The sequence below is a fragment of the Oncorhynchus masou genome, chromosome 24, assembly GCF_036934945.1.
Source record: "Oncorhynchus masou masou isolate Uvic2021 chromosome 24, UVic_Omas_1.1, whole genome shotgun sequence".
Taxonomy (NCBI): Eukaryota; Metazoa; Chordata; class Actinopteri; order Salmoniformes; family Salmonidae; genus Oncorhynchus; species Oncorhynchus masou.
Window position 1 is genome coordinate 75,443,459 of NC_088235.1, and position 25,076 is coordinate 75,468,534.

Consider the following 25,076-nt stretch of genomic DNA (forward strand, 5'->3'; position numbering starts at 1 on the left):
ATAAGGGTCACTTGAGTGTCAAATTATTGTTTTAGAATTTGTCTGTCACACTGGTCTGTGTTGTATTGTTTTGTATTGTATTCGTCCTGCCCAGATACAGCTGATACGAGTGAGCTCGATTGGAGCACCATCGTTCACTTTTACCATGCTCCATGGTAAATAAACAGATAGATAAAATAATAGTTACTTGGATATCTGTTTATTTACCATGGACATGCACAACATACTGTAAACATTGCTGCAGAGTTGGATATTACTGTAGCTTATTTCCAAAAAGAAAACGTCCCAAATGACACAATCGACTAGAGATGTTCTTGCAGGGACACGTAGTGTGGGAAGGCCAATTCAAATGAAACCAAACATTCCCTGCTGAACATTTTAACGACCCAGCTCATTAGAGGTGAGATCTCACTCCTTATCCCCCAATCACCTGCACATAGGTAAAGGAGGCTGTCGTTAGATAGAAGTTCCAGATCAAACACATTTATTTAACACTGTTAGGTGTGTGTGTGTGTGGTGTCTAGGGAAGTGGTGAGGTGAGGGAGCAGGTTGTGTTGTAGCTGACAGAGTTGGGCATAGTACAATCCAGGGTGGATGGTTATTACTGTGCTCTTTTAATGAGTACCTGCAGGTGGTGTGATTATGAGTTTTCCTGAGATTGCCTGTTCTATGAAACCTGGAGAGCTACTGGGTGTGCAGGCTTTTATTCCAGCCCTGGCATGTCTGTGGCACAGTGCAAAAAAAAGTTGTCTCAATTACAGTGTCATCTACAGGTACATCAAATGTGTTATGTACTTATATTGGTGGACTCACTTTGTGCAAGAGTGACATTGCATAGTGTGTGTTGTGGGTAGCAGTTTCCTGGAGTCTCTCAACTGCAGGGCTTGAAAGCATTTTTTAATGTACATTTTTGTAATGTATCCGACACACTTATCCAGAGTAACTTACAGTAGCAATAAGGGTTAAATGCCTTGCTGCTCAAGGGCACGGCATCAGTTTTTTCACCTAATCGGCTCGTGATTTTGAAACCATTCACCTTTTGATTACCGTCCCAATGCTTTAACTGCTGGGCTAACTGCTGGGCTAACTGCTGGGCTAACTGCCATCCAGTGATGTTTTTATCTCTGTTTTTATCACTGACCACAGACTGCGTGTACTTTTCCTGTGTGCATGTTTCTGTGTGTGTTTCTGTGCGCAGGTTTGTGCGTGTGCTGTGCTAGACCCTAGAAACTGCATCTGAGTGCCCCCTCACTACCCCTTATTCGTGGAAGCTAACAATACACAATGTCATTGTTTAGCTTAAGGGGGAACGAAGGGCGTGCCACATTGGGAGGCATGTCGATCCCACGTGTCGGCCTGTGCTAGGTTAGGGCTGCCAGGCACCAGAGAGACCCAGTAGCAGAAGAAACCCACAGACAAGTCCAGACGTACAAAGCTAATCTATGGCAACTCAATCAGAATGCATCAGAAAACCTTTAAACTGTTATTTTTTCTTATTCAGTGTAAAATAATTATCCATGCACTTGGGAATATGGTAGGTATAACTCTATCTTTTTAACTTGACCGTTTGCTTCTGGCATACTTATCTGAAGTCTTCGGTTCTCCTTTCCTCGGAAGATGCCAACGCTTCCTCAATTTCATCAAGTTCCTCCTTAACTGAAGGCTTGTATTTGCAGGCTGTTTCACTTTTACTGTAGATATCCTAAAAAATCTTTAAACAGTTGTGGGGGCTTGGATGGGCCCTGGGTGCAGCCCCCACAGCCAGAACCTCTGGGGACAGCGCAAGCTCTCCCACACTGCGGAGAGAGGTCAACGCTCGCTCTGCCCTCCTCGCTCAAACCTCATTCCCTTCTCCCTCACATTGGTTACTGTATCACGCAGGATTTCCCCTTTCTATAGAGACAGACAGAGAGTCTGAGAGAGACACTGTGAGAAACTTTGTGTTTAAGAACCGGTCTCTCTGAATTTTGGACGACAGAAGAGACGGAATCCTAATACAGCAAATCGAGAAAGCTATCTGGAGCACTGAATACCACTGGTCTTGTTGAGACCTGCGTATCCTACAGCACTTGGGACTCCTACATTTTCAGCCTCTCCCCTTCTCCTGATCTACAGTTACCCCAGCATACCTGTGATCGGGGGACACCCACCTACCCACCCACCGCTCCCTGAGTCTCCCCAGGCGGTAGCAGCATGTGGTGGGTACAGCCCCGGCTGGAGAACCCTTCGGAGAGGATGAACTCCACCTGAGCTCCAGCTCGTCTCCCAGCTGTTGTTGTGGGTTTGTAGCCTCTCTTTCTTTGTTAGCCCAGCAAGTCATAGACTTATAGCAGCCAAAAGCTTGACCCACAATGAACAAAGATCACCGATTCCCCAGGAAGGGGAGCCAGTTCAGCCATGGCCCCAACAGCCACGGTCGAAGACACTCCTGCTTAGGGTATGTATGTAGAACTGGATCTTGTGTGAGGGTATGTGAGTATCTTGACTGTTTTATTCCGTTTTTTACAGTCAGTTCAACCTCATACCATGCAGTTGTGGTTTCAGACTGTATTTCAAGTGTTGTATTTTTCTGGTTCATGTACAACGCAGTGGCTGTACAGTAACATGACGTCAGAGCTCTGGCTCTGCCTTCACAGAGCTGTATGTGTTTTGATTGACAGCAGTTCTGATCTTGAGCACCGCGCAAGACAAGAAGTTGCTACCATTCCTCCCGCTAATTGGGCAACTTTTGCAAGTGTTTTGTTGTCTGAGTGAGAGAAATACTGTAAATTAAAGCTGCAATATGTAACTTTTTGGGTGGCCTGACCAAATTCACAAAGAAATGTGTGTTGTAGATGTGTCATTATCATTGAAAGCAAGTCTAAGTAGTGGTAGACCAGTTCTATGTGCGCTATTTCTATGCTTCCCGTTCTTGTGTTTGGTTTTTGAGTCTTTTACTTTGGGGATTGTACAGTACACTAGCTGAAAATACTATATTTTTGGTTGTTACGAATCCCCTTTGGCACGACAGTCTAGGGGGATGGTAATGAGACCCGTAACATAACTCAGACAAATTATAATAGTGACAAAGTAAAAGTGTGAACAAAATAACCAGGACAACTGAAATCTACCGTCAAACTCAGGGTTTATTTGAAAACACATGGTAATTGGGGGGGGGAAGCAGGAAGAGGGGCTGAGCTGGACCCAAGGAAGGAAACAATAAGTATTCAAAAACATCCCTAAGCTAGACTAGCCTACTTTAACAACAGCTCACTAACTAACCAAAAACACAGTGGGTGGTCCGCCCAGTTCTAACTAGTGTATTTAACAAAGTCTACCTACGGGTAGTGTATGCCCATGGGCGACTTGTCTTGGTTTCCCCTTTTCCCACCAGCAAGCAAACACCATAACCAAAAACAATACTCACAGGTGAGGACAATGTGCTATGGAGGTGCTCAAACAAAAGAGAGGTTAACACAAAGAGAGAGTGAAACACAGAGACCTACAGACATGGCATTTACAGAGAGATTGAGCTCTAGAGTAAACAACTGACAGGGTTTTTAAACCAAGGGAGAGGAACTGTGATAGGGTAGGAAACAGGAGGAGGTGTGTCTTCTGATTGATGATTGGATTGGTGACTGATTGGGGAGTGATGATTTTCACCTGTGAGGGGAGAAGGAGAGAAAAGAACACAGGATGCACACACACACAGGATACACACACAGGATACTGGTATCCGTAACAGTTATCAAAAATATATTTCACAGCGGTTTAGATGGTACCGTGATTCTCTACACTATACTTGCTTGTTTTGTCACAAACTGAAATTAGGCCAACTTTTAGAATTTTTCCCAGGACATGGAGTGATTTCTGTATAGTGCATCTTTAAGAGGACTATATACTTCTGCAAGGACTATATATATTTTGAAAGATGAGACGTTGAGGATTATAATAAATAGCACTTTGATGTCCGACAAGCAATCCAAATGTGCAGTTTTCTATGTCATGTACAGTGTCAACGTTAATGATCACTATGTTCAATGTTCAGCTACAAGGTTACATGGCGTCATACCCTGAGTTGTTCTGAATGTTTGTCTATTGTCTATTCTAATTTTCCACGACACGCACCTGAATGCACTCATGACTCCTTTATATGCGTACAAAAATAATGATCTCTTTCCCTGAATTGCATTGTGAAATCCTAACACTGTAATATTGTATTTGATAACAGGCTTTCAAATGATACCCACCTGACCCAGATTGTGATTTATAAGGGACTTTTTGGATTGCGTAAACAACAACAGTAATTTTGTGATGGGGGAAGCAGGGTTGTGTTCCAAACAAAACAACTACAAGTGTGCTTGCTCTAGTTCCCCAAATGGCACAGCTACAGTAGGAAAGCTCTCCCAAAAAAATTATAGTTGAACACTCTTCTTTGAGTCGTGAAAGTGCATTGAAATGACTTAGGCACTGTGCACACTTTGGAGAGGTGTGTGGGCAATTGGAGACACCAGTTAGTCCTCTCACTCAAACTGTAATTTCTTTGTCTTATGTTGCACCTAACCCACATTTTCCAGGGATATTTTTTTATCATGTTTCTAAATGTATCCAGAGAATTTTAGAGTTTGTTATTAACAAATATAGTGAATGTTAAATGCACATAAAATCAACAGTGGATTGAGTCTTTCCCATAATCTCCAAACTGTTCCCTTCTAATTGCTACCATGGTTTCATATTTCTTCTCTAAGAATGTTTTTAATTTAGACCTATCCATATAGGTCAATTCCCACGAGTGTAAAGGGTTAAGAGGAAGCAAGTAGAAAGAAAAATAGCAAAACATTTTCTATTTCTCAAACACAAAATCACACTTTCGCCAAGTGACTTCCTGTTTTTTTGTGGTTAACTGGAGCAACACTGTAGAATTTGTTGTAATGTGTTCAGTTTGAGAAATTACTATTTTTGTGTTGTCTTATGTTGTATGTGGTGTCGCAGTGTATGTTTTAATACACAGAAAAGTGTTGGGTGTCGCAGTGTGTATGAGCTGTGCTGTGTAGACTGGATATCAGATGTGTCTGTGAATGCATGGTGTATGTCACGTTTATGTTTAAATGTCTGGGCTAGAGGTCGACTGATTAATCGGAAAGGCCGATTAATTAGGGCCGATTTCATGTTTTCATAACAATCGGAAATTGTTTTTTGGGGCGCCGATTTGCCTATTTTTTTTATTTTTTTATACCTTTATTTAACTAGGCAAGTCAGTTAAGAATACATTCTTATTTTCAATGATGGCCTAGGAACGGTGGGTTAACTGCCTCGACAGAACGACAGATTTTCACCTTGTCTGCTCGGGGGATCCAATCTTGCAACCTTACAGTAAACTAGTCAACGCAATAACGACCTGCCTCTCTCTCATTGCACTCCACAAGGAGACTGCCTGTTACGTGAATGCAGTAAGCCAAGGTAAGTTGCTAGCTAGCATTAAACTTATCTTATAAAAAACAATCAATCATAATCACTAGTTAACTACACATGGTTGATGATATTACTAGATATTGTCTAGCGTGTCCTGCGTTGCATATAATCTGACTGAACATACAAGCATACAAGTATCTAAATATCTGACTGAGCGGTGGTAGGCAGAAACAGGCGCGTAAACATTAATTCAAACGGCACGTGTGTTTTGCCAGCAGCTCTTCATTGTTCGTCAAGCATTGCACTGTTTATGACTTCAAGCCTATCAACTCCCGAGATGAGGCTGGTGTAACCGAAGTGAAATGGCTAGCTAGTTAGCACGCGCTAATAGCGTTTCAAACATCACTCGCTCTGAGCCTTCTAGTAGTTGTTCCCCTTGCTCTGCATGGGTAATGCTGCTTTGATGGTGGCTGTTGTCGTTGTGTTGCTGGTTCGAGCACAGGGAGGAGCGAGGAGAGGGACAGAAGCTATACTGTTACACTGGCAATACTAAAGTGCCTATAAGAACATCCAATAGTCAAAGGTTAATGAAATACAAATGGTATAGAGGGAAATAGTCCTATAATTCTATAATAACTACAACCTAAAACTTCTTACCTGGGAATATTGAAGACTCATGTTAAAAGGAACCACCAGCTTTCATATGTTCTCATGTTCTGAGCAAGGAACTGAAACATTAACTTTTTTACATAGCACATATTGCACTTTTACTTTCTTCTCCAACACTTTGTTTTTGCATTATTTAAACCAAATTGAACATGTTTCATTATTTACTTGAGGCTAAATTGATTTTATTGATGTATTATATTAAGTTAAAATAAGTGTTCATTCAGTATTGTTGTAATTGTCATTATTACAAATAAATAAAATAAAAAAATCATACGATTAATCTGTATTGGCTTTTTTGGTCCTCCAATAATCGGTATTGGCGTTGAAAAATCATAATCGGTCGACATCTAGTCTGGGCATAAGTGTTTGTAGAATTGTGTAACCGAAGATTATGTCATGAAAATAAAATAACCATACATTTTTTTATTTAAAAAAATATTGTGTGGAGCAAACAGCTGACTGAAGATGGGACAGCCGGGCATCGAATCAGGTACCGCTGTAACTATAGACTCTTTACAACGTAAAGTTCCAACAGCTGGGCCTAAAATAGTATATAAGAGATCATACAAAAGATTTTGCTGTGACTATTTTCTGGTCTAATGTGATTAATGAGTAGCATCCATACGCTGCACTTGATGAATTTATGAAATTGCTTCTTACAATTATTGATAAACATGCACCTGACTGTTAGAACTGTTAAGGCTCCACGGATAGATGAGGAATAGAAATACTATATAGTTGAAAGAGATGGGGCAAACGGAGTGGCTAATAAGTCTGGCTGTACAACTGACTGGCTTACTTACTGTAAATTGAGAAATGATGTGACTAAACTCAACAAAAAGAAGAAACATTATTATGAAGCCAAGATCAATGATATAAAGAATGATGGAAAAAAACTTTGGAGTACTTAATGAAATTATGGGCAGAAAGACAAATTCAAATCCATCTTTCATCGAAATGCCCACGACAAACAGTGAGCAATTATATTTCATGCATAAAAAAAACTAAAAATGAAAGAAAAGCAGTGCAAGTGTCACGTTGGTATGAAGAGATTTGGGAAACAGGCGCAGGAACGCATAATCGTTTTTTTTTATTAAGCCCAAATTACGGCGTGCCGTGTAAAGGCACAGGGATGAAGACCAAACAAACATGAAACAAAACATGGGGAAGAAACACAAAACAAAAGAGCGAGGAGTACCTTGAATAAATAACACACAGGACGAGACCCGTAATCATCTGCGCAATCCACAAGGGCACGAAAGCCCAAAACACACAGCACAGGTACTCACACGCACCAATGGACATAGTAACAATAATCAACTACCCAATGGTAACCAAAGGGCAGATAAATACAATCAGTGGGAATAGGGGACAGGTGTGCGTAATGAAAGTTCCCCCCGACGCACTAGCAGCGCAACGACACCGGTCTCGAGGACAATCACAGGAACGCAGTGCGGATCGATCAGGACCCGATGCAGCTGCCAAAGTTACGTCGTCATCGGACAGGCCAGTTGAAGTTGCTGAATTTGCGGTGTCGCCGGACGGACCAGTCACAGCGTCCTTGGACGGGCCATTCCTACTGTCTCCCTCAATGGTCGATTATTCTGTCACGTTGGTATGAAGAGATTCGGTAGGAAGGTAGGCCTTGAAATAGATCCACATGTATACCTCCAATTGACTAAAATTATGTCAATTAGCCTATCAAAAGCTTCCAAAGCCATGACATAATTTTGTGGAATTTTCCAAGCTGTTTAAAGGTACAGTCAATTTAGTGTATGTAAACTTCTGACCCACTGGAATTGTGATACAGTGAATTATAAGAGAAAAATTCTGTCTGTAAACAATTGTTGAAAAAATTACTTGTCATGCACAAAGTAGATGTCCTAACCGACTTACCAAAACTCTAGTTTGTTAACAAGAAATTTGTGGAGTAGTTGAAAAACGAGTTTTAATGACTCCAACCTAAGTGTATATAAACTTCTGACTTCAACTGTACAAATACAGTCAGTCGGAATGGGGGACAGGTGTGCGTAATGAAAGTTCCGGAGGGATCCGTAACAGCAAGTTTGAATTTTGTGAAGTTAGTGTGGTACAGGGGGGAAAATTATTATTAACTATCAATAATGACAAACCTCCTGGCATTGACAACTTAGATGGAAAGCTAATGAGGATGGTGGCTGACTCTATAGCCACTCCTATCTGTCATATTTTTAATCTGAACCTAGAGGAAAGTCTTTGTCCTCAGGCCTGGAGGGAAGACAATGTAATTCCGCTAACCAAGAGTGGTAAAGCGGCCTTTAATGGTTCTAACAGCCGACCTATAAGCTTGCTGCCAGGTCTTAACAAACTGTTGAAAAAAATGTGTTTGACCAAATACAATACTATTTCTCTGTAAACAAATTAACAACAGACTTTCAGCATTCAAACTTTCAGCGTGTACTGCACTGACACAAATGACTGATGATTGGTTGAAAGAAATTGATGATAAGAAGATTGTGGGCGCTGTACTGTTAGATTTCAGTGCAGCCTTTGATATTATTGACCATAACCTCTTGTTGAAAAATCTGAAGTGCTACGGCTTTTCAACCTTCAATATCTACTCTACTCTTTTCTATGTTTACCAATGACCTGCCACTAGCATTCAACAAAGCATGTGTGTCCATGTATGCTGATGATTCAACCCTATACGCATCAGCAACCATAGCTAATGAAGTCACTGAAACCCTTAACAAAGAGTTGAAGTCTGTTTTGGAATGGGTGGACAGTATTAAACTGGTCCTGAACATCTCTAAAACTAAGAGCATTGTGTTTGGTATATATAATTCCTTAAGTGCTAGACCTCAGAGGAATCTGGTAATGAATGGTGTGGTTGTTGAACAAGATGAGGAGACTAAATTACTTGACTTTACCTTCTGCAGGCTCTGGTTTTGTCTAATCTTGATTATTGTCCAGTCATGTGGTCCAGTGCTGCAAGGAAAGACCTAGTTAAGCGGCAGCTGGCCCAGAACAGAGTGGCACTTTTGCTCTTAATTGTAATCAGAGGGCTGAAACAGATACTATACATGGCAGTCTCTCTTGGCTAAGAGTTGAGGAGAGACTGACTGCATCCCTTCCTCTTTTTATAAGAAACATTAATGTGTTGAAAATCCCAAATTGTTTGCATAGTCAACTTACACACAGCTCTGACACACACACTTATTCCCACCAGACATGCCACCAGGGCTCTTTTCATAGTCCCCAAATCCAGAAAACGTACAGTGTGATATATAGAGCCCTTATTGCATGGAACATCCTTCCATCTCATATTGCTCAAATAAACAGAAAACCTTGTTTCATAAAACAGATAAAGCAACACCTCGTGGCACAACGCCCCCCCCTCCCCCCCTATTTAACCTAGATAGTTTGAGTGTATGCATTGTTATGTAGGCTTTGTGTGCCTTTTTAAAAATGTATGTAGTTCTGTCCTTGAGCTGTTCTTGTCTAATGATGTTCTGTATTATGTATGATGTTTCATGTTTTGTGTGGACCCCAGGAAGAGTAGCTGCTGCTTTTGCAACAGCTAATGGGGATCCTAATAGAATACCATATACCTGCTAATGACAAAGCAAAAACAGGTTTGTAGAAATGTTGCTACTTTATTTTTTTAAAAAACCCAGAAAGAATACCCTTTCTATGAAACTTGAAATTGAGCTCAGGTGCATCCTGTTTCCATTTATCATCCTTAAAGATGTTTCTACAACATGATCGGAGTCCACCTGTGGTAAATTCAATTGACTGGACATGTTTTGGAAAGCTACACCCCGGATTTATATAAGGTCCCACAGTTGACATTGCATGTCAGAGCAAAATCCAAGCAATGAGGTCGAAGGAATTGTCCGTAGAGCTCCGAGACAGGATTGTGTCGAGGCACAGATCTGGGGAAGTGTACCAAATAAATCTGCAGCATTGAAGGTCCCCAAGAACACAGTGGCCTCCATCATTCTTAAATGGAAGAAGTTTGGAACCACCAAGACTCTTCCTAGAGCTGGCCACCCGGCCAAACTGAGCAATCAGGGGAGAAGGTCCTTGGTCAGGGAGGTGACCAAGGACCCATTGGTCACTTTGACAGAGCTCCAGAGTTCCTTAATGCTAAGAGTCACATCTGGAGGAAACCTGGCACCATCCTTACGGTGAAGCATGGTTGTGGTAGCATCATGTTGTGGCGATGTTTTTCAGTGGCAGGGACTGGGAGACTTCCCACTCTTCTGGGAAGGCTTTCCATTAGATGTTGGAACATCACGGTAGGGATTTGCTTCTGTTCAGCCACAAAAAAAATAGCCCCAGACCATTATTCCTCTTCCACCAAATGTTACAGTTGGCACTTTGAATTGGGGCAGGTAACGTTTGGACGCACCTACTCATTCCAGGGTTTTTCTTTATTTATACTATTTTCTACATTGTAGAATAATAGCAAAGACATAAAAACTATGAAATAACACATATGGAATCATGTAGGTTAAGTGTGCCTTGCATTCTAAACAAATCACTGACAGTGTCACCAGCAAAGCACCACCACACCTCCTCTTCCATGCTTCACGGTGGGAACCACACATGCGGAGATCATCCGTTCACCTCCTCTGCATCTACTCAGCCAGCTAACGTTAGCTAGCTGGCTAATTAGCTTGCTAGCTAGTTGTTTTGGTCTACCGGTGTCTCCATTTCAGTTAGCACAAACTGACGTTGCATGATACTTGCTTGCTAACCATCTAGTTTGATCACGTATCTAAAGTTAGATTATCAGCCGCTAATGTTAGCTAGGTTAACTGAAATCGACTTTCTACTGTCACATGCGACAAATACAACAGGTGTAGTAGACCTTACAGTGAAATGCTTACTTCTAAGACCATAACCAACAATGCAGTTTAAGAAAATCCCCCCAAAAAGTATGAGATAAGAATAACAAATAATTAAAGAGCAGCAATAAATAACAATAGCGTGGTCATATACAGGGGCTACCGCTACAGAGTCAATGTGCAGGGGCACCGGTGTTGAGGTAATTTAGATAATTATGTAGGTAGTTATAGACTTGGCGCTCCGGTACCGCTTGCCGTGTGGTAGCAGAGAGAACTGTCTATGACTAGGGTGGCTGGAGTCTTTGACAATTTTTAGGGCCTTCCTTTGACACCGCCTGTTCTAGAGGTCCTGGATGGAAGGATGCTTGGCCCCAGTGATGTACTGGGCTGTACCTGCTGCCCTCTGTAGTGCCTTGTGGTCGGAGGCCGAGCAGCTTTTATACCAGACAGTGATGCAACCCGTCAGGACGCTCTCGATGGTGCAGCTGTAGAACCTTTTGAGGATCTGAGGACCCATGCCAAATCTTTTCAGTCTCCTGAGGGGCAGACTTCACTACTGTCTTGGTGTGCTTGGACCATGTTAGTTTGTTGGTGATGTGGACGCCAAGGAACTTGAAGCTCTCAACCTGCTCCACTATAGCCTTGTCAATTAGAATGGGGGCGTGCTTGGTTCTCCTTTTCCTGTAGTCCACAATCATCTCCTTTGTCTTGATAACGTTGAGGGAGAGGTTGTTGTCCTTACACCACACGGTCAGGTCTCTGACCTTCTCCCTATAGGCTGTCTCATCATTGTTGGTGATCCGGCCTACCACTGTTGTGTCATCAGCAAACTTAATGATGGTGTTGGAGTTGTGCCTCTGCGTGCAGTCATGAGTGAGCAGGGAGTACAGGAGGGAACTGAGCACGCACCCCTGAGGGGCCCCCATGTTGAGGATCAGCGTGGCAGATGTGTTGTTACCTAGCCTTACCTCCTGGGGGTGGCCCGTCAGGAAGTCCAGGATCCAGTTGCAGAGGGAGGTGTTTCATCCCAGGGTCCTTAGCATAGTGATGAGCTTTGAGGGCACTATGGTGTTGAACGCTGAGCTGTGTCCAATTAATAGCATTCTCATATAGGTGTTACTTTCATCCAGGTGGGAAGGGGCAATATGGAGTGCAATAGAGATTGCATCATCTGTGTATCTGTTGGAGCGGTATGCAAATTAGAGTGGATCTAGGGTTTCTAGTATAATGGTGTTGATGTGGGCCATGACCAGCCATTCAAAGCATTTCATGGCTACAGCCGCCAGTGCTACGGGTCGGTAGTCATTTAGGCAGATTACCTTAGTGTTCTTGGGAACAGGGACTGTGGTGGTCTGCTTGAAACATGTTGGTATGACCGACTCAGACAGGGAGAGGTTGAAAATATCAGTGAAGACACTTGCCAGTTGGTCAGCACATGCTCAGAGTTCACGTCCTGGTAATCCGTCTGGCCCAGCGGCCTTGTGAATGTTGACCTGTTTAATGTCTTATTCACATCGGCTGCAGAGAGCATGATCACACAGTCGTCCAGAACAGCTGATGCTCTTGTGCATATTTCAGTATTACTTGCCTCGAAGCGAGCATAGAAGCTATTTAGTTTGTCTGGTAGGCTCGTGTCACTGGGCAGCTCTCAGCTGTGCTTCCCTTTGTAATAGTTTGTAATAGTTTGCAACCCTGACACATCTGATGAGCGTCAGAGCCGGTGTTGTATGGTTCGATTGACGCTTTGCCTGTTTGATTGTTCATCGGAGGACATAGCGGGATTTCTTATAAGCTTCCGGATTAGAGTCCCGCTCCTTGAAAGTGGTAGCGCTAGCTCATTGCAAATGTTGCCTGTAATCCATGGCTTCTGGTTGGGGTATGTAGTCACTGTGGGGACGATGTCCTCGATGCACTTATTGATAAAGCCAGTGACTGATGTGGTGTACTCCTTAATGCCATCAGAAGCAAACCAGTCCTGTCATTTAGCATCTGCTTCATCTGACCACTTTTTTATAGACCAAGCAAGCCAGCCAGTACTACAATAGCTGCATTTAGTAACGCGGGTGTATTTAGATACACTAGCATTGCTTTCAATTGCACAAAAACAGTCCGCAGGAAGCCAGAAGTTAAATACAATTCTGTTTTAACTTAGCTACTCTGCCGGTGGGGGAATTCGAGACAATAATGGTATTATTAAACAGGCGTTCCAAATGTGGGTCTGTTGTAGACCCAGTTCCTCTCTGCTTACCGCTGCTCTAGAGGCGTCACTACAGACACCTTGGTTCGAATCCAGACTGTATCACAACTGGCCGTGATTGGGAGTCCCATAGGGGGGCGCACAATTGGCCCAGCATCGGTCTAGGTTTGGCCATTGTAGGCCGTCATTGTAAATACGTATTTGTTCTTCACTGACTTGCCTAGTTAAATAAAGGTTAAATAAAAATACAAATGAATATAGATATTTTTTGGTTGCTATTTAAACGATTATAACAGTGACCGCTGTCATTTGGCTTACCAATAACCGTCAATAACCGCCAAAATTCTGTGACTGTCACAGCTCTAGTGTGTGTGTGTGTATCTGTGTGTACGTGTGTACGTGTGTACATGTGTACTTTGACTGCTCTGTGTACTGTGCTGTACCAGCCTTGGGGAAAGGAGAATAGGATCGATAGCACCAACCTTGTCTGCTGATTTCACAACTGGGATGGGGTGCAGTGAGTAACACTGGTGGAGTACACTTTGCTCACTGTGTGCGTGTGTGTGATTGGTGTGTGTTTCCGAGTGGGTGTGTGATTAGCCACACTATTCTCCTATGGAGCCATCCTGCACACTGGTTTGTATTCGTATGCTGAATGTGCTTTCACCCACACGTCTTCTATTAGGAGGGAGGCACCACTGGGATGGGTGGTACAATGTGGTATTAGCCTCTCCAGATCAACAGTTGGCTGGGGTCACCAGTAACTCGCCCACTGATCATAGATTCTAACACCACCACTGACAGAGGCCTGAGCATAGTCTGAAAGTGCCCTCGGGTTCAGATGGGCAATATTCTGGGATTATGTTTGTGATTTGTTTGTTTTCGTCTATTCTGTTTTTTTTTATTCCAGGCTACCTTTATTTATTTATTTATTTATTTTATTTCACCTTTATTTAACCAGGTAGGCAAGTTGAGAACAAGTTCTCATTTACAATTGCGACCTGGCCTAGATAAAGCAAAGCAGTTCGACAAATACAACAACACAGAGTTGCACATGGAGTAAAACAAACATACAGTCAATAATACAGTATAAACAAGTCTATATGCGATGTGAGCAAATGAGGTGAGATAAGGGAGGTAAAGGCAAAAAAAGGCCATGGTGGCAAAGTAAATACAGTATAGCAAGTAGAGTTACCTTAGAGTTTCAATGTCTTACTTTGTTAGTACTGTGTCTCTATAGTGCAAATCTGTTCACACATTTCTTCTGTGCCCCTCATATGCTTTGATTATTTACTTTATGTGTAATGCTAAGCAATGGTCCAGACAATATATGGATCCCTTATAACATTATCAAATGATCAGACGTTTGGAGACATTCAGATCATCACACTATTCCTCTGAGACCCCCCCCCCCCACACACACAGCCCCCTGTTGTCTTGGTCCAATACACACCCCTGTTGTCTTGGTCCAATACCTGAAGGACCCCCCCACCAATGCTTTCCAGATGTGCTGATGTCATCGTCACATGAGCGTTTGAGAGAGCCCGTACAATGCCAAGGCCACTGACCGATGTGAAGTACCAAATAACTATGGCCACCACAGTTATGATCTTCACAGGAGGTCAGAGCTATTGGGGAAGTACAGTGGTGCCATTTTCAGATGTGCACTGAGGAAGAGGGCTCATAATAAACCTCATACTTTATATTGCTTAGCAGTTATGCCATTTGTTTAATCAGTTACGATAAACAAGGGGTCAGGCAACTGCCAGCCACATCATTTGGCGGCAGTGTTGGGGTACTTGATGGAGATTGGCGTTATATGTTTCAAAGCAAAACACCAAGTTGGTGCTTCATCAACCATCGGACCCCACATTGTTTATTTTTCAATTCCTTTGAAAGGTTTTGCTTCGAGTGAGACTCAATAATGAGATGCTTCAACTAACGAAGCATTGGCTGTAACTTGCCTCTACCTGGCCTGCTACCTCCTCTAAGCCTCTATCAGTGCCCAAGTGATGTTCAGACACTACTGCTATCACTGTTAATACAAGCTGTGGTCTGGTCAGTGTCTCTGGGTGCCTGTCAGTCTGATCTGCTGACTACTGCCACACTGAGAGAGACCCAAAGCATGTCATCCAGGTGGCACTGGGCACTGGAGAGTCTCCAGACTGAGATTACAGTTAGACCAGAGAGTTTGTCCATGTCATATCTCGATCAGCCATTCACGTTTCAAACAGCCCCTTCAAGTCTAGTTTTCCACTAAGAGGGAGAGTGGTTGCATGCATAATGTAACAAAATGCTTTGAAACAGAACATTGCACTCTGTGTTCTTATTGGACAAGTTCACGTTCGTGCCTTCTGAACACGACCCATGCTCTCCCAGGCAGCCATGCAGCCCAAAGAGAACTGGAATGCTAATCAAGGCAGCAATAACATAACACTCCCGGTCTGTCCCCCCGAAATAAAGCCCCGAGCCTGGAATAGTTCCCAGATCTCACCAGGGGGGCCGCAACAGTGGCTCATGTGCGTCACTACTCCAGCTCCATGTATTCAGCATGACCTCCCTTCCTCATCACCCTCCTCCCCCTCCTCTTACTCCCAGAAACCTATTGATTCCTCCATGCACGGCTCTAGGAGGTGTATGTTTTATTATGCCATGGTTTTGATGTTTCAGAGGGGCATTGAATATTGTGTCAGGGGGAGGTTATTATTTGGTATTTTGGTATGGAGTGACATCTACTGGTTACATCCTCTTGGTTTGTGTTTCACATGAAAGAATTGGTCAATTCCAAAGAGGTTTTGAGAAGTTTAGAAATGTGAGATGTTTTGAAGGGCAGACTCACAGGAATCTCAGGGGAGGAGCATCAATTCCAGTGAGTTTTTTCATTCGTGACTTTTGGAAGACTCTTTGCGATCATAGTCACCTGTCCATCTTTACTTTCTAAAATGAACCACATTTCTGAGAATAATAATATGCTTTTCCAAAAAAACAATGTAAAAAGTATACAGATTTCCTATGTAGGTGCACTGTTAGTTGTGAATTGATCTCCATAAAAGGGTGCTAGAACATCAGTACCTAAATGATAAGCCTTTAATAATTTGCCTTTAATAATTAGATTTTGTCATTAAAACAACATAAATAAAACATTCCATTGTCAAGCAATTGAACAAAATAATGGGCTTAGATTTTTGGATGAAGGGCACGTACGGTTCGCTCGACTCCACTCCACTAGGCAGGCACATGGTGATCCAGTGCCTACCCAACGGTACTCCAGCCAGTCCACAGAGGGTGACAATGCATAGCACGGAGCACTCTGATCTAGATGTGGCTCCTCATAGGAGAGGGAACGCAGCATGGCACAGAGGCACATTCTTTGAAAGCCACCCAGCCCAGTGTCTTTTTCAAGACCCAGCACGTTTGTCAGGCACGTTGTGCAATGATCAGAGGGTCCAATGTATGCAGCTTACGTATGTCCCTGTCTGTCATAGATTGTCCAGATCTATAAGATGCCTTCAACAGTCATGCTAACTGGAATGCATTTACCCTCAGTGTTCAACTGCTGCTGATGGCTTTAGTTTTCGTTGATGTTTCAGGAATGTCTCTTACTGTAGGTCAGGTCTTCAATGTTCGGACCAATTCCATTTAAATTCAGAGTTTATTGTATTTTATTGAACCCTGACTAGATTTGATTAAATTTAATTGAACCATGTAAGACTTTATGGTATTAGCTTTGGATATTTGTTTTATATTTACTTTTTTTGTGATAAACGTTCTCTCACGGTTTTCCCCAGATGGCTGGCAGTACCAGCAAGATTGCAGACAGGGAAATTCTATTTTAATCGCTCAGCACTGTGCCTGTCATTGGTGTGTGTGACAGATTTATGTCGTCGTCGTTCCCATCTCCTTAGCAGAGAGAGAAGGTCAGAGGTCATATACCTGGGTTGTGTTCATTAGGCACTGAATGGAAAACATTTTGCAATGGAAAACAAAAATGTGTGTTTTTTTATAACACTGTGTTTTCACACTTGCGTGACTTTCAAAAGGCTCCCCTTTTCAATTCCCCTCCAACATGTCTGCCAACATGCCACCCCGGGCTCTGTGCCCTCTTCCCCAGTATACAAATACTTACCCCTGATTTCATTAGTAACGCTTTGTGAGCTCATGGGCCGTTTCAGTCCACTGCTTTCTCTGACCTTATTGATCTGGGCTCTGGCTCCAGGTCTGGGCAGATGACTTTTGGCGATTTTCTTGTCTGGGATCAGGTGAAGACTGTCATGTAGTAAACATGCTAAAACAGGAGTGGGTGATCTCCGATGGTGAGGGCTGATATGGGTGCAGGTTTTTTCCCCAGACAAGTAGTAACACACCCCATACTACTAATCTCAACTAATCATTGTCTTCCATTCAGGCTTTTGTCAGTAGAAACTGTTCTCAGTTTTATTGTGACACACTTCAATGTGTTACTGTCATAGTGTATTTTTCTCTCTTGAGAAAAGGACAGAAGTCTAAGCAATGTCATGTGAGAGTTGATATATTAATATGTCTGTATGCACATATTTCAGGTATTTATGGTATTTAGATGCATGGTATATAGCATATAGAGCGTTTAAAGAGTTAAACCTGGAGATACTGAGAGGGTAGGAGCCATGCTGCCTCTGAGACCGCCCCTGTTTTTTCTGACCTCACAGTTCAACTGGCATACACATACACAGGAAGGGAACACTAGCACAGGCACACAGACACATGATATAGCGAGACTTGCACACAAACAGACACTTATTGAGTTTTCAAGAGGGTCCATGTCTTCAGCTGTCAGAGGGACTTGAGACTCAGAGGTGGAAGACTGGGTTTAGAAGAATTGCAGAGGAGAGAAAGACACTGATGAGGAGTGAGACAGAAGGGGAGACTGGGAGAGCTTTCTGATCAAGACTTCATGTAGAGATTGTTCAAAAAGACAGTTAGAGCCAGACATAGGAATGGAAATGACAAAATCAAGCTAGTTGATCTGCACTTTGTTTATTTTGACCTTCATCTGGATAGAAAAGGAATTCCATAGTGTCCGTTTAAGGGAGCTTCACTCTTGCTTCTACAACTGTTGAACATGTGCTTGGTGACAAACTCAACTCGTTCTGTCCCTCAACCACATCTAAGGATGTTACCCGGGAGAAAAAAAATGACTTTTTGAAACACACAGCAGCTTTTCAAGAGGCGGATTTTTCAATGTTTTTGACAGGAATGTTGGTGGGAAATACCAAGGAGGATTTCCCTCAAAGCCTCAGACTTTCTCCCAGATTCTCGCAGGGATTGTCTTGCTGTTTTGGCTTTTCTTGTAATTGCGGCATCTTCGGTCCTCTCTGTTTGACATATCATTCATTTGAGCGGCAATGGGAACCAGGTGCGGCGTGAGGAAAGCAGCAGGGTCGCGCGAAAGGAGACGGACAAGAGCACTCTAATGTTCCCACCGTAGCTTTCAAAAGGAGAAGGAAACTAAGGAAAGCAGAGAAAAAAAAGTAGAAAGGGGGGAAAAGAGGGAGCGAGAGGAGGAGTGAATAAAGGGGGAGAAATATGAGTTTGCCAACAAACTGTGTATTCATGGCCCCCACCACGGACCGGTCGTTCAAAGTGCGGAATGGGAATATCTGTGGATCCCCGTGCGCAGTCAACCGGCCCATTGACATTGTCCAGAAGCGCAGGCGGTAAATGCACCACCTTATTATTCCCTCTCACTTATTGTCCCAGATGCTGCATTTAATCATTTCTATGTAAAAAGACCAATGAAGACCAACATGTGAGGTTTATAGGAGTATATCAAATGAAAGATAAGAGTCTGTTTTTTTTTAGAAATTAAGGCATATATAAATGTTTCAACCATGTTCTATCCTAAATATTAGGAATTAGCAGAGGCTTTTATATATGGTCAAACAGATAGAAGAGGGGCCTTAAAAACATCTTAAAAGGTATTATAAATACATCAATCACAATAATGCTGAATTAAGGACCCCTGCCAACTAATATCAACACTTATATTTAGTTTTGGAGAGATGCCTTGTTTAATTTTTTAGAAACATTGCCCTGTGCCTTGAAATTCTGTTAGCAAAAACCCACATATCTTTAAGATTTTTTCTAATTTCTCTCATTCATCAGGAGGGAGGATAATGAAAGTTCACAGAAGTAAGTAAAGGTTGACCTAACAATTAGTTATTGTGTTTTTAGGGATATCTTTTTGGTTTATGAATGAAGTTAAATTATGAATTATTAAATTAATATTTGAAATTCCGTTACTAAACTGGTAATGGAATTTCAGAAAAATCTGTAATGGAATTACTGCAATTGAATTGGTTACAGTGGGAAATCATAGTAGGCAGAAACCACCGTTGAGTCACCTGCTTACAGTCCTCCCTTACACTGACATACTGGTACTGTATGTTCAGCTCATTACTGTTTTCTTTCTGTTTCTGTCAACTGGTGTTCAAAGCAAGAGTGTAAAGAACCACAAACCCTCACTCCCCCTCTCTCTCTCTCTCTCTCTCTCTCGATCTGCCTCTCTCGCTCTCTCTCTCTCTCTCGATCGATCTGCCTCTCTCCTCTCTCTCTTTCTCTCTCTCCAGTTAATGTCACCTCTCCCGGCTCTTACTCACACCTACCCATGACCCCCTCTCTTTCCATTTACTGTAACCAGCATCCTTACCGACTGACACTGGACTTCCATGTTCATTGAAAAGTAGTTGAAATTTGGTCAGTCCGCCCTGGCCTTGATTCCAACATACACAGACGTTGTTTTGTTTTTTTGGTATTGTCCGGACCGGACCAGTTTTAATTTCAACATCTTCAGAGGTCTGTTCCCGGACCAGCCTTGATATAGCACAAACATAGACCTCCATGATTCGTTCAGATTTGTCTCTGTTGGACCGGACCAAATCGAACCAATCATAGATGTCTATGTTTCACAAGTGTGGAGAGCACAGTAGAGTACAGTAAAGTAAAAACAAAAAGAGTTGAGTATAGTTCAGTAGAGCACACTAGAGTTAAGTACAGTATACTGTACTGTATTGTACTCTACTGTGCTCTACTGTGTTGTGCTTTGATGTCCAAACTTGTAAAACATAAATGCCTATGATTGGTTTAGATTTGGTCCGGTCCCAAATTTGGTCTTGTTTGGGGGCAAAGCTCATTAAAATAACAGCCATTGCGTATAATAATACCCAAGTATGCAAAGGAGGGTATTGCATATGTATATCTTTTGTACCTATTTAAGATACATCACCATGAAGAGAGTTACGTTCATATCCATAATTATGCATTTCTGGGTAGTACAGATCAGGGACACCTGATTAAATTCCGTTACCGCAATCCATTACCAAGTGTAAGTCCACTTCACTTACTGTAGTTCAATAACCAAAAGAGAACAGGTGTAATGTCGTAGCTGACACCCCATTTTTTTCTGCAGACATTTTGTTTAGAGTTTTTGGAAAACGTGGTAACACAAAAAAAATGAAATTCTGTTCCCAAACTTTGACCGGCACAATTCTTCCAGTAAATGTGTTTTTGTAAAATGTTCTGTTCAAATTGTTAAAAGTAGTCATTATGGGTTCAGTTGTATGGTTTGTTAAACTTTGAAATCAATGGATTTTGTTTGGCATAAATTTAAAGTGAATCTCAGCGCAATTCCTTTACCCTGGAATTGTCTGTGTCTGTAATGAACATGATAGGAGACAGAGCTGGTTTCAAGTGCAGAGCGCAGCAGGTGTTTATTGGAAGGGACCATAGGAGGAGGTAGGGTCCAGGGGCAGGCAGAAGGTCATACACAGTAGGTCCAAAATGGCAACAGTACAGGCAAGGAATAGGCAAAAAAAGAGTTGTGAGTGAGGCAGGCAAAAATCAAACACGGGAGGAGTGAAGGACGAGATAAAAACATCACTCCGAAAGAAGTGTGTCTCAAAACAAACAACACCCCCACAGTGATGGGGTGCAAGGAACTGAACAAAATAGTATGGGATGATCCCAGTAATTGGGATCTGGAGAGTGAGCTGGAAAAGTGGGCTGCGTTCCGGGGATCTAAATGTTTGAGAGTGTGAGTTGGACGCAGACTTTACAGTTTCATTTTCAGCACCAACACACATCTGTGTGCTTTTAGGCCAGTTTCACTTTAACACAGCTCTTTCATCCTATCTTGGTGTGGGTTTTGTGTCACCCTTTGTTACCACAAGCTATGCTGAATTTTAGTAGTCGTGGGAGCTTTTTTGTTGTTGAAGTTTTTATGACTTTGTTCGGTATTAGGATGTTTCTCAGTGACGTAGCTGTGGATATAGCCATGACTGTGACTGGACTACGACTGTCAGGCTAGAATGTCTGGCCACATCATTCTAGCCTGACAGTCGTAGTCCAGTCACAGTCATGGGTTTCTTTTAATGAAAAACACATGGCTTCTCAGCACAGGTGAAATCAGAGGTCTTCTGGTCCGTGACAGACTTATTACCACTACTGGCATTCACACCACACACACACACGTTCACGTGTGGCTCATACCACACCACACTCAACCGATGGCAATATGTGAAAGAGACCATTATGTTAGCTATATAGTTTGTACCCCAGGGACTCTCATTCATGTTAGTCTCAGTGCTCCAGTTTAAAGAAGCAAAATGGAAATAGGACTAATTCTGTATCTGACATTTGAAAACGCATGACGACAAACCCCTTCACCGCAGAAACAAAGTCTGTTTATAATGTCAGGCCCAAATGTTTAAAACACTTCAAAGGCAACGTCTAATGAACGTTGAGTCAGGCGTATTTATAGACCAGTGTGGTGGGCCGATGATTTGAACATATGCAACTAATAACACAGTAAAAATCTGTTTAGACAAAAAATATGTATACTGTATAATCTTCCAAATCCTCTAACTAGCCTCTCATCATTTTAGTTTCCGCTAATGCCAACAAGCAGCCCTCCTTCCAATGCTGTGCTTTTCAATATTAATGCATTGGGCACAACTTGATTAAGCCATGAGTAGGAATAGATTATTTATAGTTAATGCTGAGGGAGAGGTTGTTGTTCTGGCACCACACTGCCAGTTCTCTGACCTCCTCTATATAGGCTGTCTCATAGTTGTCGGTGATCAGGCCTACCACTGTTATGTTGTCAGCAATCTTAATGATGGTGTTGGAGTTGTGTTTGGCCACGCAGTCATGGGACAACAGGGAGTACAGGAGGGGACTAAGTACACACCACTGAGGGGCCCCAGTGTTGAGGATCAGCGTGACAGACGTGTTGTTGCCTACCCTTACCACGTGGGGGCGGGCCCATCAGGAAGTCCAGGATCCAGTTGCAGAGGGAGGTGTTTAGTCCCAGGGTCCTTAGCTTAGTGATGAGCTTCGTGGGCACTATGGTGTTGAATGTTGAGCTGCAGTCAATGAACAGCATTCTCACATAGGTGTTCCTTTTGTCCAGGTGGGAAAGGGCAGTGTGGAGTGCTATTGAGATTGCGTCATCTGTGGATCTGTTGGGGCGGTATGCAAATTGGAGTGGGTCTAGGGTATCCGGAAGGATGTTGTTGTGAGCCATGACCAGCCTTTCAAAGCACTACATGTCTACCGACGTGAGTGCTACTGGGCGCTAATCATTGAGGCAGGTTACCTTGGCTTCCTTGGGCACAGGGACTATGGTGGTCTGCTAGAAACATGTTGGTATTACAGACTCTGTCAGGGAGAGGTTGAACATTTCAGTGAAGACACTTGCCAGTTGGTCCGCGCATGCTTTGAGTACACGTCCTGGTAATGCGTCTGGCCCTGCAGCTTTGTGAATGTTGAACTGTTTAAAGATCTTGCTCAGATCGGCTACCGAGAGTGTTATTACACAGTCATCCAGAACAGCTGGTGCTCTCGTGCATGCTTCCGTGTTGCTTGCCTCGAAGGGGCATAAAAGGCATTTAGCTCTTCTGGTAGGCTCACGTCACTGGGAAGCTCGCGTCTGGCTTTCCCTTTGTAGTCTGTAATAGTTTTCAAGTCCTGCCACATCCGACAAGCTTCAGAGCCGGTGTAATTAGGATTCAACCTGAATCCTGTATTGACACTTTGCTTGTTTGATGGTTCGTTTGAGAGCATAGCGGGATCTCTTTTAAGCATCCGAATTAGTGTTCCGCTCCTTGAAAGTGGCAGCTCTAGCCTTTAGCTCGATGTGGATGTTGCCTGTAATCCATGGCTTTTGGTTGGGATATGTACGTACAGTCACTGTGGGGACGACGTCGTTGATGCACTTATTGATGGAGCCGATGACTGAGGTGGTATACTCCTCAATGCCATTGGATGAATCCCGCAACATATTACAGTCTGTGTTAGCAAAACAGTCCTGTAGTGTAGCATCCGTGTCATCTGACCACTTCCCTATTGAGCAAGTCACTGGTACTGCCTGCTTTAGTTTAAGCTTGTAAGCAGGAATGCGGAGGATAGAATTATGGTCAGATTTGCCGAATGGATGGCGGGGGAGAGCTTTGCACGCATCTCTGTGTGTGGAGTAAAGGTGGTCTAGAGTTTTTTTCCCTCTGGTTGCACGTGATATTCTGGTAAAAAAATGTGTTAAACTGAATTAAATTTGCCTGCATTAAAGTTCCCAGCCACCACTAGGAGTGCCGCTTCTGGATGAGCATTTTCTTGTATACTTATGGCCTTATAGAGTTGGTTTAGTGCGATCTTAGTGCCAGCATCGGTCTGTGGTAGTAAATAGACGGCTACGAACAATATAGATGAGAACTCTGTTGGTAGATAGTGTGGTCTACAACATATCATCAGGTACTCTACCTCAGGCGAGCAATACCTCGAGACTTCTATAGAGGCAGAATCGTAGGTTCATCAATTTTATTTTCCAATGATTGCATGTTAACCAGTAGAACAGATGGATTTAGGAGTTTACTCGCTCGCCTATGGATTCTCAGAAGGAAGCCCGACCTGCGCCCCCTTTTCCTCTGTCTTTTCTTCATGCAAATGACTGGGATTTGAGCCTGTTCCTGGGAAAGCAATATATCCTTCTCGTCGAACTCATTAAAGGAAAAAGTTTATTCCAGTTCGTGGTGAGTAATCGCTGTTCTAAGAGACGGTAGCAGCAACATTATGTACAAAATAATTTAAAATAAAAGTTACAAACAACGTAAAAAAAATTAACAAAATAGCACAGTTGGTTAGGAGCATGTAAAACGTCAGCCATCCTCTTCGTACTACCATCGTACTATGGTGCCAAAGAGGATCATTGCTAGACATTTTCAAGTCTTGCCATAGATTTTCAAGCTGATTTAAGTCAAAACTGTAACTAGGCCACTCAGGAAGTGGTACAAACGGGATGGATGTTTTGGAATATTTTTTATTCTGTACAGGTTCCCTTCTTTTCCCTCTATCAATTAGGTTAGTATTGTGGAGTAACTACAATGTTGTTGATCCATTCTCAGTTTTCTCCCATCACAGTCATTAACCTCTGTAACTGTTTTAGTCACTATTGACCTGATGGTGAAATCCCTGAGTGGTTTCCTTCCTCTCTGGCAATTAAGTTAGGAAGGACTCCTGTATCTTTGTAGTGACTGGGTATATTAAAACCTCTTGGAACTCCCCATCCCGGATCCGGGATCGTGACTAAAGCCTCAGGCTCATTAGCATAACGCAACGTTAACGATTTCTGAAAATCGCAAATAAAATGAAAATAATGCGTCTGCTCTCAAGCTTAGCCTTTTCTTAACAACACTGTCATCTCAGATTTTCAAAATATGCTTTTGAACCATAGAAATTGACTAATTTGTGTAAGAGTATGCAAAGCTAGCATAGCATTTTGAGTAGCATTTAGCACGCAACATTTTCACAAAAACCAGATAACCAAATAAATAAAATCATTTACCTTTGAAGAGCTTCTGATGTTTTCAATGAGGAGACTCTCAGTTACATACCAAATGCGCAGTTTTTCCTGAAAGCGTCTGTGTGTAGGAGAAATCGTTCCGTTTTCTACATTGCGT

The 25,076-nt window shown here is 42.6% G+C and overlaps 1 protein-coding gene across 5 annotated transcripts in view; it reads left to right on the top strand.

The window, feature by feature from the left end:
• Positions 1-25,076, top strand: part of LOC135512648 (3',5'-cyclic-AMP phosphodiesterase 4D-like) — a 185,056-nt gene that overhangs the window by 105,336 nt on the left and 54,644 nt on the right. For 2 of the 5 annotated variants that reach the window (XM_064934889.1, XM_064934885.1), the window contains exon 1: positions 17,802-18,782. The exons of 2 other annotated variants lie outside the window; for them this stretch is intronic. In XM_064934889.1, the coding sequence (XP_064790961.1) occupies positions 18,652-18,782 (131 nt within the window). In that variant the 5' untranslated portion in view covers positions 17,802-18,651. Of the gene's footprint in view, positions 1-1,685; positions 2,438-17,801; positions 18,783-25,076 lie in introns of those variants that run through there. One more of the 5 variants, XM_064934886.1, reaches the window with a different exon arrangement.